The sequence below is a fragment of the Aedes aegypti genome, chromosome 2, assembly GCF_002204515.2.
Source record: "Aedes aegypti strain LVP_AGWG chromosome 2, AaegL5.0 Primary Assembly, whole genome shotgun sequence".
Classification (NCBI taxonomy): domain Eukaryota; kingdom Metazoa; phylum Arthropoda; class Insecta; order Diptera; family Culicidae; genus Aedes; species Aedes aegypti.
The window spans coordinates 361,723,399-361,737,635 of record NC_035108.1 but is presented as its reverse complement, the minus strand read 5'-3'; the positions used below and the strand labels follow the sequence as shown (position 1 = coordinate 361,737,635).

General features: G+C 41.5%; 1 protein-coding gene across 1 annotated transcript; it reads left to right on the top strand.

The window, feature by feature from the left end:
- The first annotated feature begins 7,578 nt into the window (after nucleotides 1–7,578).
- Nucleotides 7,579–13,763, top strand: LOC5573822 (extracellular serine/threonine protein kinase four-jointed). Its single transcript, XM_021846477.1, has one exon. It carries the CDS (start codon nucleotides 9,584–9,586, stop codon nucleotides 11,303–11,305), a length of 1,722 nt encoding a protein of 573 aa, XP_021702169.1. The 5' UTR covers nucleotides 7,579–9,583; the 3' UTR covers nucleotides 11,306–13,763.
- The last annotated feature ends 474 nt before the right edge of the window (nucleotides 13,764–14,237 follow it).

Genomic DNA, 14,237 nt, shown 5'->3' with positions numbered 1-14,237 from the left:
GAAAATTTGAAGTTCATTGTTCTTAAAAACCGCAAAATTGATGTTTTTAATTTTTGGATATGTTTTGCAGCATATTGTTTGTAATTTCTTGCACAATGCCTCAAAACGGAAGATTTTTGGATAAAAAATAAATTATTTAAAAAAATAAATAAAACGAATTTATGTAAAACTTTATTTTTGGTGCGTTTTTTTGAGTACAGAAAAATAACTATATATTTTTAAAATGAAAAATTTCTATCGAAAAATACTCAAGTAAAATTTAGCTAAGATGCATCACTTCCGAGATATACACGGTAAATCTAAACGTGGCATTAAAAATGTGATTCTATCACAACGGTGTACCTTTGGTCCCCAGGGCTAAGCCCGGCTAATGGGTAAAGCCCTCTCATCGCGGCAAGATCGTACACCATGGAGAAGGAGTTTGTTTTTTTTTTGGTTATTTGTTTTTATTTTATTTTTTTTTTTTTATTTTTATATATATACTGCAATTTTATTTCTTAATTATATCAACTACTTTCTTGTTATCGTCACAGCTCGAAAATTGTCTAACTTCAATTTGTGTTTCAGAGATAGGGATAAACGAGTGATAATTCTGAGTGCCTTGAACTGTTTTTGCACTTGAAAATAGTTGGTTAAGTTCTAGTGCAATGATATCATATTCCTCAGTAGTTGAATAACAAAAGAAGATTTGTGTAAGCTGCTCTTCTTTCCGATTTTGAGCCCAATCATATAGTTCCTTAGCATTTTTTATCGGATGTTCTCGTTCTTCCATGTGATGCTGCAAAAAAATGTATTTGCTGTATTTGCTGGAGTATTGAATTAAATTAAATTTTAAAAAATCCATCAACACATACCTAAGAAATCAATCAAGATAAATTTAAAAGAACTGAAAAAGTAATAAACTCCAAGGGATATTGCGACAGCAACATACCAGGATTGCCTGTTGGGGTAATTTAGAAGTTCCTAATAAATTTTCTGGAAAAGCCTTGAATAAACTGTGAATTAATTCTTGGAGGGATCAAATCTGGATGAATGCAAACTTTAATAGTAAACCTTGTAGAAAATACTGAAGGTATTTCTATTATTTTGTAGAGCAAATACTGGAGAAATAATCCTATTCCAAAATCTGTGAAGGAATTTCTGGACGATTTCTGGAAGAAATAAGGATTGTTGATATTATCTCATTTTCCGATTCTTTGTTTAAAACTGACTACAAAATCACATTTTCACTGAATTTTGAGCTTCGAGAGTATTTTAAAAATATTTGACAATTTCGAAAAAAAAGTTTTAAACCTGGACTACATAGCATAGAGGAACCGCAAATAAGATTGACAATTTCACCCATGTTCGTTCAGACAATCCGTCTTTCAATGAGCTCAATTTAATGTTTGGGTTTTCTAGATCTAGATGTGCGAAAATTGGAAAAAAAGTAAGAGGTTGTTTCCGAGATACGACCGCCAAGTTGACGTTGGATAACGTTAGCTTCTTCTATTTCCTGATTTAGGACCGTCACGAACTTATGAAAGATTTACCTAGAAATCTAAAAATTTAATCAATTTTCAAACTATTTGTTGCATGTCAATTCTGATCTATTATGGATATTGAGTGTTATTATTTGGTTGGTTCGGTTAACACTTCAACACCGATAGAACCGGTCGATGGAAGAAGAAGCATGGGCGGTAACTTTTGCTCTCCAAATAAACAGAGAAAGAGTTTTGGGTGATCTGTTTGTAGTATGAAAATGATGTCCGCAATAGGGAATGCATCACCAAACTCGCAACTAATCAATGACAAGAAAATTATGAATGAAATGGATCACTTGGGAAATGCGACCGTTCCTTATGAATAATCCCAGAGATAATCATATTCTGTAGTCCGTACATTTAATAGATGGAAATAATATCCTTAGGGGCCATCCATTTATTACATAAAGGTTCATGGGGGGAGGGGGTTTCAGATTTCTCACGCGCCATACAATTTATATTTTAATTTATTTTTATTTCTATACAAAAATCAAAGGGGGCTGTGTACAAGACCCGATTGCATGACGTTAACTACGCTACGTCCTCGGAAACAGCCTCAAATTGCCGTATTGTCAATTATTCGTAATAAATCAATTATTGTATGATGCTATGAGATGAATTAAGAGATTATAGCAAGTATGTGGTAAACACATTAGGGAATATTATACAAATAACTCTTTAAAACACATTTGTTGGCTCTCAAAAGGGCCGATTGAGTTGTTGAATTTGCGTAACACGGACACATTTTGACGGCGCACTGGTTTCAATCCTCCTCGCCCGATGAGATTTGCGGTGCGCTTCAACAAGCGGCTTTGGTCGATTTTATTCAGCCATCTCGAATGAATTAGGGAATATTACACAATCAACTCTTTAAAACACATTTGTTGGCTCTGAAAAGGGCCGATTGAATTGTTGAATTTGCGTAACACGGACACATTTTGACGGCGCACTGGTTTCAATCCTCCTCGCCCGATGAGATTTGCGGTGCGGATGACGATGTGCGCTTCAACAAGCGGCTTTGGTCGATTTTCTTCAGCCATCTCGTACAACAGCTTGCCTCTGGTAACGAGGAGCTGAGCAGGTTTGGAGAAGCTCTTACCAGCTCGATAGCGAAAACAGAATGAAACCAGATTCAACGAAGGAGGGATGCTTTATACCCTTAGAATAGCAGATGATGCTCCTCCTTTCATATTCTTCGTTTTCTTATCTGGGAAATAGGCTATATGAAACTGATGTCTGGGTAAGGGATGTACAGATTACACTGTGGAACACGTTTTTGTCTCTAGCACCAAAATACCGCTATTCATTTAATTAAGGGTTGCTGAATCCATTGCCGTTTTCAGAAATATCATAGCACGTCCAGTTTTTGAGATATTGTCTGTTGAAAATGCAAAAAATGACTATTTCAGCCAACTTGCATGCAAGTTTCCCAGCTTGTAAGGTAATATATTGGCTTAATTTGCCACTGAATTCAAACTTTATGTGTATAACAATACTTATCATTAAAGTTTGTATTATTTTCGATACGGAAAAGTTATTTTTTGATGATTTAGAGAATTGTTGTATTTTGCCGTATAGAAGAAACGAAGAATTTTGTATGGAGACTGCAAGCATGTTAAAAAAATCGGTTTAATCGAAATTTAATCGCGCAATTTCAATCAAATTATGTCTGAAATGAAAGTTCAAGTTCTATTTTGCATGTTTGGTGGATAAGTTTACAAAAAAGTATGATAAATTGTACTTTAAATTTCATGTAAACATTAATAAAAGCAGTGTTTTGTACAACTTTGGCGACCTGTAGCTAAAAATTGTGACGTGCTGGAAAATTTCTGAGAACGGCATCAGATTCAGCAGCCCCAAATCTACTAGAGACACGCAAACATGTCATTTTTGTTACGCTGTGTTATCATTATGCTGTTATTGCAACCCGACGGCACTGCAGCAGCATCCTCGGAAACAGCTCCAAATTGCCGTATTGTCAATTATTCGTAATAAATCAATTTTTGTATGATGCTATGAGATGAATTAAGAGATTATAGCAAGTATGTGGTAAACACATTAGGGAATATTATACAAATAACTCTTTAAAACACATTTGTTGGCTCCGGAAAGGGCCGATTGAATTGTTGAATTTGCGTAACACAGACACACTTTGACGGCGCACTGGTTGCAATCCTCCTCGCCCGATGAGATTTGCGGTGCGGATGACGATGTGCGCTTCAACAAGCGGCTTTGGTCGATTTTCTTCAGCCATCTCGTACAAATTAGGGAATATTAAACGGACGGTGACGGCTGTGCCGCTCGATCTAATGAACCAGAATGACCGCGCTAGCCTCCCGCATGGCAATGACAGCGGAGCACTGGCTGGTAGCGACGATTTCTGGCCGAAAACGATTATGCTGGCTGGTGCACTCAAATGAGCGGCTTCAGTTGCTGCGGCTCCAAAATGCGTGGTTCTTCGGTTCTAATGCGTGTTGTATTCGCGTCCTATTGAAAACTGAACTGAGGACGCGAATGACTCTCGAAATTTGCTCGCCGACCGTGTTCACAGTCTGACGGCAAAAAGAAGAATGAGGGAAGAAGCAGGGTGCGGTGCGCTTTTATAGTGGGAAGCGGAACCGAAAAATGTGCTTGAACGTGATTGGTTAGATAAGAAAGGGGTCAACATTTTACGATATTTCAATAGTTTGTTGCTAATAATCAATAGTGTCCTCCATTTGGATCGACGCGTAGATAAATTTCCAATCGATTCATGGATAAATATTGAAAATCTATCGATAAATGACTGAATTATTAGCGGTCAAAACCTGACCATTTTTCGTTACATGCTCAATTTTTCGTTTTTCTGAATTGTACCCCCATATGTTGCCGTAAGACGTTATCCAACGTCAAAAAAATTGTTGCGCTTTTCTATTGTGAAATACCCTAGGTATACCACCAAACTTGAATCAAAATCCGGAACCAATTTTGATGGTGCAAATCATCAAAATCGATCGAAAGATGGCGAAACTAGAGAATTTTGAAACTTGATGTCGGTATTGAAAAGGTTAAGACCTTTGCCTTGCGGCATTTGGCTTTCAATACTTGTAATGATAGATTATCAATATTCGCATTTTTTTAATTGGGGGTCGTTAGGAAATTATGTCACTTTATAAGAGGAGAGAGGAGTTGGTGGTTTGGTACAGCGTGAATAAACCTAGATTCATTTTTCGATATAAAATAATGTATGCATCTTCCTTGTTTAAGGTGAATATAAATCGAAGCATACCTCAGAATTTAAAGAGCACAAATCTAACGAACCCGACAGTGGTTCAAGCTGAACACTTGATCGATTGGCCATCGAGTAACCAATCGATAGATTTTTCAGCTTGAATGGACGTCTGGTTCTTTAGATTTGTGCTCTTGAAGATTTGAGGTGTGGCTTTGGATCACCCAAATCAACGCGATCTTTTACGGCGACAGCGACAAACAATCTCTGCGATTTCGCTGCTACATGTAGAGTTTTATGATACAACAACCAAATCGCGGAGAGCCTTAACTCATTGATGCGTGCTATTAGTTTTCTCTTCTATTCTCCCGCTGTTCTTATGCAGAGTTAAAAGTGACGTCATAGCGGGAAAGCAAGAGAGAGAACTAATGCGCGCATCAATAATCTGCACCACCTTAGCAAATCCAGAACATCAGGGACTCACGTTCCGCAGATTTTTTTGACATTTGTGTACAAACAATTTTTGCGATATATTAACGGATTTGCTCAAAAGGACACGCGATGTTCCCCGGAGGGAACCGTGGTTTTGCTCTCTTCATTTTTATGGAAGATAACATTGCGGTAATGCATCAAACGCAGTTGTTCCTTTCCTGGGCTATTCGCCGCGAGGAATTTAGGGCAAATGGGCGTTTTTGGATATTTTACAACGGCAGTGCAGTTTATCATATCCTGCGGACCAGTCAGTACTACAGTCATCCCACAGTTATGAATAGCACACAGATATGGATCTAAGTTGGATTAAACGGAGAATATCTCATCAAATAGAGTAGCAATTACGCAGAACCCATTTTACCTACGCGAACCATAAATCTATACAGCATCGCAATCAACAATAACATGCTTAAACACATTTGTTCCATTCGTAGGAAATAAAATGTCATATATATGCCTAGAAGCGTTGATTCATATTTGTGCGGCATTGAAACCCATACCACAGTTATGAATCTAAGATAAGACAATTCCTAAAGAAACGCCAAAACGTATGCTTTCACTAGCACACCATTCGTTTGCCTCGCAGATAATTTGCTGTTATAGTGTTCTGATCCATGATATGAGTCGATTTGATCCATGATACGGACCCATTTTTGACTGTTGCAGCTAGAAGTAGAAGTGAACGCTTTGCTCTTTTTTGTTCGAAATTAAACTCGAATTTCGCGAAATTCCGTTTTATTCCGTTTGCTTTCAATTTTGCGTGGAAATATTTTAACAATTTGGTGAAACGAAACGAAATAGCAAAATACAAATTTCGCCAGTGCGAGTTCCGTGGAATTCCGCGGAATTTCGTTTCGAAGCGTATTTGACGGAATCATTCGGTATTTCGCATACCCTTAGTGTGAGCCACTGTAATACATGACATTTCCGAAGTCTCTCAGAAGTTTTTGACGTTGCGATTTTTTTAATTCTTGGCAGATTATTTCCAAAGATCGATCTAGACATTCTTTGTATATTAACGTTTACAATGATGCATGCAGAATGCCTCAGTTCATTTTTTCAAGCATTCGTCAATAGTTTAGGCATATTTCAATACATTCATTGGATATCTAATGACAATAAGGTATTCCCTGAATATTACGCACTTGAAACAACCAATCAGTATGGAATTTCGGATAAAAAAATGTTTATAAATTTCTCCAAGGTCTTGGAATGAATCTCTAACAGGTTTTCAGAGAAACAATTTTGAGAGAATTACTTATGGAACTCCAAACTAACTTCTGCAAAAAAAAAAAAATTAAAATCTGTTCAGTATTGTTTTGACATCATCCTGCAGGAAAACAAAGATAAATCCCCAATGGAATTTCTGAAAGAATCAGAGGTAAATTTTTAAACAACAAATTCGACTGTGAAAATTTTAAGGGGAATTTCTGGAAGTATCCCATGAAAACAAAGTCAGTAAAAATCTGGCATCGCTGCATCCACGCAATATGCTGCCATGGCATGGTCCAGATCCGAAAAGCATGTAAAAAATAGCCCAAAAAGAGCCCAAAGCGCACGGTGCGAAAGCAACGACGCACGATGACGATGACCACGACGACGACGACGGACGCGGGGAATTCAGGAAGAAACCAACACCACAACTCAGCAAAGAAGCATAATTTGAAGCCTCTCCTAATTCTTGCACACTTATCATATTTTCTTCTGATCACCACCCCGCACCCCGCATCCGCCCGTGTTCGATGTAGCCAGGAAGGTGCAGGCTACGGGCTCCTCATCTCGTCCATGGAACTCCTCTGCTCACACCATCAAAATTCTCATTATTCCATATTATATTTGTTTACGCTCGTTGCGCTCTCACTGGGCAGCATTTGGTTTTCTGAAAAGAATTCTTTCATTCCACACTGCTGTGGCGCACACAACGATAGAGATTAATCGAGAGCAGCTCAGTGTGCCGCTCTAGCAATGCGCCCGAGAGAGAGAATTGATTGCCGTGAGAGATGTGTGCGATCATTGCTCGATCACATATTGCGTGAGCTCGATTATTGTTATTATGGAGTGTGGGAGCGCGAACTCATCCAGCGATCGTTCCATTCAAGTTTCGTGGTGGTTGCCCTGATCGGGTGGTGCAGCGGGGATCAAAAGCTCTCTCTCGCTCTCGCGAAATTTAACGGGAAGGAATGTGTTGGTGCGTGATTTAAGGTGAGTGAGAAAGAGAGCGACCACAAAAGACCTGTTGAGCAGGTTTTCCTGGGTCTCTGGTGAGCGTGTATGAGTGTTGCGTGTGCAGTACCGGAGAGTGTGCTCAGGGCTGCTGATCGTAAAGACGAAACGATTCAGCTAGACTCCAGAACTCACCAGTCTTGTTGAAGATTTCGTTACGAGCAGTCCATCTTTTCGTTCGCGCTTCGCGAGTTTTGATTACTTGAATCTGGGGGACAGAGCAGTAGTTTCGCCCCCGTTGGTGTAGAAGAAACGGGTGTCAAATAAATCAGTGAATTTGACTTCGTCGTTCGTCGTCGGTAGGACGCGACGATCTGCTAAGAGTCCTCGGTGGATGGTGTGTGATTGTGTGGAATCAGAGCGGTGGATTACCGATTATTTTGAAACAGTAAAGGCTCTCGATCGTGATCGTGTGTAGATTTGACTTTTGTTTGGGTTTTGTTTTTCGGAAAGTTCAGACCCCCGAGAACAATCAGTTGTGGACTCAGCGACGGGGAGTTGTTTTTGCTGGTGAAAATCGAAAGATCGTGAGTGAGCGCAAGAACGTAAGAAGGGCGCAAACAGCGATGATAACAGTTAATTGTTGAAAATCTCAGTCCTCGGGTTAAGAAGATTTTGGCTTTTGTCTGTGCCTTCTACTTCGGTGCGGAGGATTATTTTTCGACCGAGGAAAGTGTAACACGAGATTCACCGTGGAAGAGACGAGGTGGCGTACTTAAAAGTCGTTTAAAAATCCACCACCTGAGGAGAGACAGAGAGCAGGCGGAGATAGACAGGCCAAGAGTTGAAAAGCAGCTTGAAAAGTCGACGGGCAGATAAGGCGAGCGAAGCCAAAACCCATCCAAGGCCCGTCGCATTTCTAAGAGACTTGGGAAGGCGCGCGCGCACGCTCGTCCAAAAGTTTGGTCCGACAAGCGAAAAAGGGCTTTCGAAAAGGAGAAGCAGCCGGACGGACGGACGGACGAACTAAAAAATATGAAAACGAGATAGTTTCAAAAGAGCTACCCCGGGACAGCGCACACAAAACAGAGAGATGTTTTCGAAAAACGGCCGCCACCAAGGACCGGCGGAGGTACGGTGACACAAGGCCCAAGATCAGCTTCAGACCAAGCCACAGGGAGAGAGCCAGTGTGGTGTCTTTTATGAATAATTAAACATATGGAAAGTGTTGAGTGGAGCAATCGACGACGAAGGCAATGACGACCATGTCCGACGGCAGCTCGGTAATTTGAGATGTGAACTTGGCGCAGATTTTGACGAAGAAAATTTTTCATTTTTCCAACGATCGGTGGTTATTAGAGTTCAAGAAGAAATTGAAGTGAAGTTCAAGTACTATAACTTGTACAACTTTGATCACCCTCGACGGGTTCTAGTTGTTAACCGACTGAAGACAAACCAAACGCAAGAATTCGTTCAACGGCAAACGCGAAGAATTCCCCGGTTTCGATCAAGAAGTGAAGTTCAAGCGAAGAAGAGAGATAAGCGAAAAAAATCTTTTTAACCGGGCAGAAGTTGTGGGTGTAAGAAGAGATAAAAAAAAGCTGAAATAAGCTGAAAACAAACGTGAAACCTGAGTTTAGCCCGAGAAGAAAAGAGCTAAGCGAAGAAGCCTTGGAGAAGAGGAAGAGAAAAGGTTAAAAGTTTGCTTGCCGAGGAAAAAACAAATCTGTTGTGAACCATAATTGCGATAGTAATAACCACAAAATTGTGATAATCTATATATGATCTTGGGGGCGAAGAGCGATCGTGCGCGAAGCAAGAACGAGAACGCATAGTTCGGTAGATCGCACCCAGGGGCTAGGGCAAATAACACGAATAAGAATCTCTAATAATGTGTAATTTTTCAAAACCAATCATAATAACACTCGGTGGAAAAGTTTGCGACGGACCATATCGGCGATCGGCCGGGCAGCATCGTGTAGTGACCATCCTATCCGCGTCAACAAGTGTGTAACAAGCGAAGAGATTTAATAGGATTGTAAAAAGTTTATCACTCGAATAAATCAATTATAAATCGAGACAGCTGCAGCATTCAGCATCTTCGAGGAGGCTGCTGCTCTACGATCGTGTTTCAGCCTAGCAGCATCAGCATAGGCAACAGCGAGCAAAAGGAGGACCAGAGCGAGGGCTGCGCAAAATGTTTGACGTTCGTACCGTGGAAGCCGGTGGAAGTTGTGATCAAGATCGTGATAGTGATACAATGTCAATCACAGCGAGACGACGACGTGCATTTCAACGGCAGGCCTGTTTATTGAGCGTTATGGCTGCGTTTTCCCTGGGGCTGGCACTTGGCGTGTTTGTGCCACTAATTGGAATGTCACAGGCGGTGACGAAAGGATCCAGTGATAATGGTGGAAGTAGTAGTGGCGCTAGCATAGAAAGCGATGAATCTGGACAGTTTCCATTGGGAAGGTTCGAACATTTACCTCACAAACTGCCTCATTTTCCAACGATAGACGATCTTCGGGGGAAGGACTCGTACAACTCGGTGTCCTTCATTGCAGAAGAAAAGCTCAAGGCCGAAGACGTTTTCCGGCATGCATTCCACATTGATCAGCGTGACGACAAGGATACAATGGTAATCAAAAAATTCGATCCAGAGGATCGCTACATTAAGGAGTACACAGTTCGTCGAACGGCCGATGGACTATTTCACAAAGGCCCCGAGAAGAAACTTTCTCAGCCATCGATCATCGATCAGATCCTTTCCTCCGGTAAATCAGAGGACGAAAATCCGGATGGACCGGTGATCGACATTGTCAGTCAAAACTTCGACCAACAAGACTTGGAAGATCCAGACGGTGTCATACTGAATGACATCTATTGGGGATCAAAGGTCGAGAATGCACTTCCCCGAGGGTTTGGAAAACGGCAGAGTGATTCGTGGACACGCTACCTTCAGAACGCTGAAGTTGATCACTTGGAAGTGGGATGCGGACGAATGCAGAATCGAATGGTTGTTTTCCGCGATGGCACTCGAGCTTGCGCACGATATCGTCAGAATACTGATCAAATTCAAGGTGAGCTTTTCAGTTTCTATCTGGGTCAGCTGCTAAACATAACCAACCTCGCACCGAGCGCAGCATCGATCATTGATATGGAAACCAAACTGTGGTCTTCCGTAACGGACGACATTTCCAACTCACAGTGGAAGTCCACCAAACCGGTCGTCATAACAAAATGGATTGGTAACCTCGAACCAGCCGGTATTCCAAAACCCTTTCAACCATTGGAGCGACACCTCAACAAACTGGACATAAAGAACATCACCGAAGGGCTTGATCTACCCAAGCCACCGAAAACCCTGCTCGATCATCTTGGTGCCACACAGCCTCCAGAGCTACAACCGATCCGGCCACCGGGAGCTCCCTTGAGTGAACCCGTCATCAAGCGCCTGGTGGAACTGGCCCAATGGTCAGACCTGATTGTTTTCGACTACCTGATAGCGAACCTCGATCGGGTAGTGAACAACCTGTACAACTTCCAGTGGAATGCTGACATCATGGCGGCACCGGCCCACAACTTGGCCCGCCAAAGTGACTCGCAGCTGTTGGTCTTCCTGGACAACGAGTCCGGTCTGCTGCACGGCTACCGGTTACTCAAAAAGTACGAAGCCTACCACGGGCTTCTGCTGGACAATCTGTGCGTCTTTCGGCGATCGACGATCGCTGCCCTTCAGCACCTGCGGGACAACAACGTTGGCCGGCGATTGAACGAACTGTTCGAGCGGACCACCACGGCCAAGATACGGGACGTGCTGCCACCGCTGCCGGAGAAATCCGTCAAGATACTAGTCGATAGGATTGATCGAGTGTTAGGTCAAGTGCAAAAATGTCGTGAAATTTTCTCCAACCGATAGCCCGCGCTGTTGCACCGGTTCGAAGGCAGTCAGGAGATCGGGAGAGAATGATGACGACGACGAGGACGTCGTTGTTGGAGGTGCGGAGACGCTGGTCGTGTTCAGGAAAGTTTCTGTATAGCTGCGGGATCCCTTTCGTGTCCCGTCCGGTTCCAGCGGCGGGAGGGCTAAGTGAGGAGTGCCCCACCACTACCACGGGAGAAAGCATCGTTTGTTTAGTGAGCTGTTTTGTTGTTTCGTTTGAACACAGATTTTTTTTCTGTTTATCTGTTGCCGCGCTTCAACTCCTACAACTGTCCTGCCGCTTTGGCTGGCGGTCGGTTGGTGCGGGGTCCGGGGATCCCAGAACCAAAGCGAGAAGGTGGCCCCCAGCCGAGTGCGGTGTGTCCAGGTGACCTCGAGGAATCGACGATACTGTGTGTTGCTTGTAAGTTTTTTTTTTGTTTGTTGTTGTTTTGTTTTTATGGTTTCGAAGGGTTCTGCTTTTGAGCTGAGGCCAGAAGATTTAGGAGACTTATCGCGATTTTGAGCGCTCACAGATCAAGGCAGGTCCCAGGAGGTAGTCAAAGTCATAGCGGTGTGGCAAAAGGGCGAACGCGAAAGACAAAGAGAGAGATTGAAAGACAATATAAAATAGTTTTTAGAGCGCAGAATGGAAGAAAGCAGAAAAAATGTCAGAAAGGGATGAACAGAGAGAGAGAGTGTGAGTAAGAGAGATACAGTAGGTACGCTACTTGGAGTGCTAGAGGAAAATATTGTATATTTATAGAAATTATTGCAACTCGGGGAGGGAAAACGGACGCAGGCGCCAATAATTGGCGACGACCGAAGACCAACATGAGGGACGACGAACGACTTAAATGACGACGACGACGATGACGATCCGTTCGGGGCTCTTGAGACTGAGCTTCTGTTGCGGCGATTGGGAACGTCCAACGTGATTTTGTCGAGGGTAGACTTTCATCCCTGAGTTATCATCGGAAAGGTTTTTTTTGACAGCCACATCAAACATAACTGATTCGGTTGTGGCTTTTGGAAAGCGGGGTGGCACGATGATGATTAGAAAAATGTGCATTGTTTGGGTCTTTGGACCGAAGCCGATTATCCGTAATTTTCAAAGGCGAAATTTGTTTGACTGGACGGCGATGCGGCGGCCGCTGCGGATGATTCCCAGGTCCGGTGAACACCGTAATTGAAAGCGGCCACGAGTGGGCATGAATGGTTTGAACGGAGATTGTTCGGTAGACTGTTTGTGGAACTGGGGATGGGAAAACAGTGGTTTTCACACATGCCGTTTTGAGCGATCGATAGTTTTGTTGAAATGCTTTGGACACTGCGCTATTAGTTTATGAAGCTGTTTCGGTGATTGTAACCATGACATGGGTTTTAAGCTACCGTTTTATCTCAAATTCCGAACAAACTCGTATTACGAACACTCGATTACGTACCGCGAATTTGATGAAATATATCACTGTAATAGGAACAAATTTCTAGCAAACAACGATCGATTGCAACTCAATTTTAACTACTTTAATGTTAATAATGATAATTCTTAAGGTAGTGGCCTAGAAAATTAGCTCAACTGAATAAGATGTTCGGAATTTGAGACAGAATAGACACAGTGTTCGGAATTTGAAGCAATATGTTGTTCAACATTTTCGCATAAAAATCAGAATAAAAAATGATATATATTTTTTTTGTCCAAATTATCGATAGTTAACAGTTGGCAAATCTATTATCATAAACAGGTGGATGAACGTCATTTGGCCGAATGTTATTATGCCGAACGGTTCGTTTGGCCGAATACCGTTTGGATTGTTAGGTGTGGCACAATAGTTGATCAGCTAATTTAGATATTGGCTTTTATATGGACGTAATGTTTCTTGCTACATAAGGGCTTCAAGAGAATGATAAATTCAACCCGTCAAATTAGCACGAAGATGTGAACTCCTGTCATCTCTGGGTAACCAACAGTGTGCTTGAGTTCCAATTGGTTTAATGATTTCATCAGAAATTTTTCCTTCTTTTCATTATAGGCTATTTTCTCGAAATATACTGGTTCGTTATTATTATCAATAATTTAGCTAATACTTTAGTTTTAAAGATTTTTCCTTGTTTTGATCGTAGGCTGTTCTTTCAAGAAAAAAAAGTTTTTTCCATAGTTGTTGGAATCAAGGCTCATAAAACGTTAATAAAAAGTCTTATTCAAACGGGTAAACTTAAATGAGATATCATTATCCTCGAAGATTAAGATTGCAACGTGCAAAATGAACTCTTAACCGTTGCTTGCGTATAATAGTAAACCGAAGCGAAATAGAAAATTGGGTCGAAAACAAGGCTGGTAAAATGGTATCGGGGCGAAATGAACACTTGCATAAAATTTATTGATTCCAATATATTTAATGACTGTCAATCGTTTCGATATGCCAAAGGGCTCTTCCTCAATCAAAGTAACTAAAAAGAAATTTCCTGGATTCAATACTTTGCTCAAAAATTAGATACTTCCACGGCCATACAAGCAAGGCCAATTTGAAACTGAGAAAAACCTTAAGTCAAATTTTGAGGGACAATTGAAGCAAACAATAAACTTTTATACCGTCAAACATGTCAAATGCAATACAGATTTTATGCAGTGTATGAAATTTTAATGAAGTATGCGTATTCTCAGATATTGAAGGGGTGTTCATTTCGCCCCGTATGTTCATTATGCCCCTAATCCCCCTACGTCAAAAAAACCTCATTGCTTCTACTTTGTGAAAAAAAGAAGCCAAAATTGGTGGTTTCTAGAAATATGAAATAATTTACTTGGCCAGATGCAAGGAATCAAAGCAAATCAGTCCTGCAGAAGGACGAATGATTCGTAAACCGATTTAGTTACTGTCAAAAATTGACTACCAACACAATGCCAAACACTCTGCGGGCAGCTATTACC

Bases quoted from the DNA above. Each gene is read 5' to 3' on its own strand.
- LOC5573822 (XM_021846477.1), top strand. From the start codon at position 9,584: ATGTTTGACGTTCGTACCGTGGAAGCCGGTGGAAGTTGTGATCAAGAT.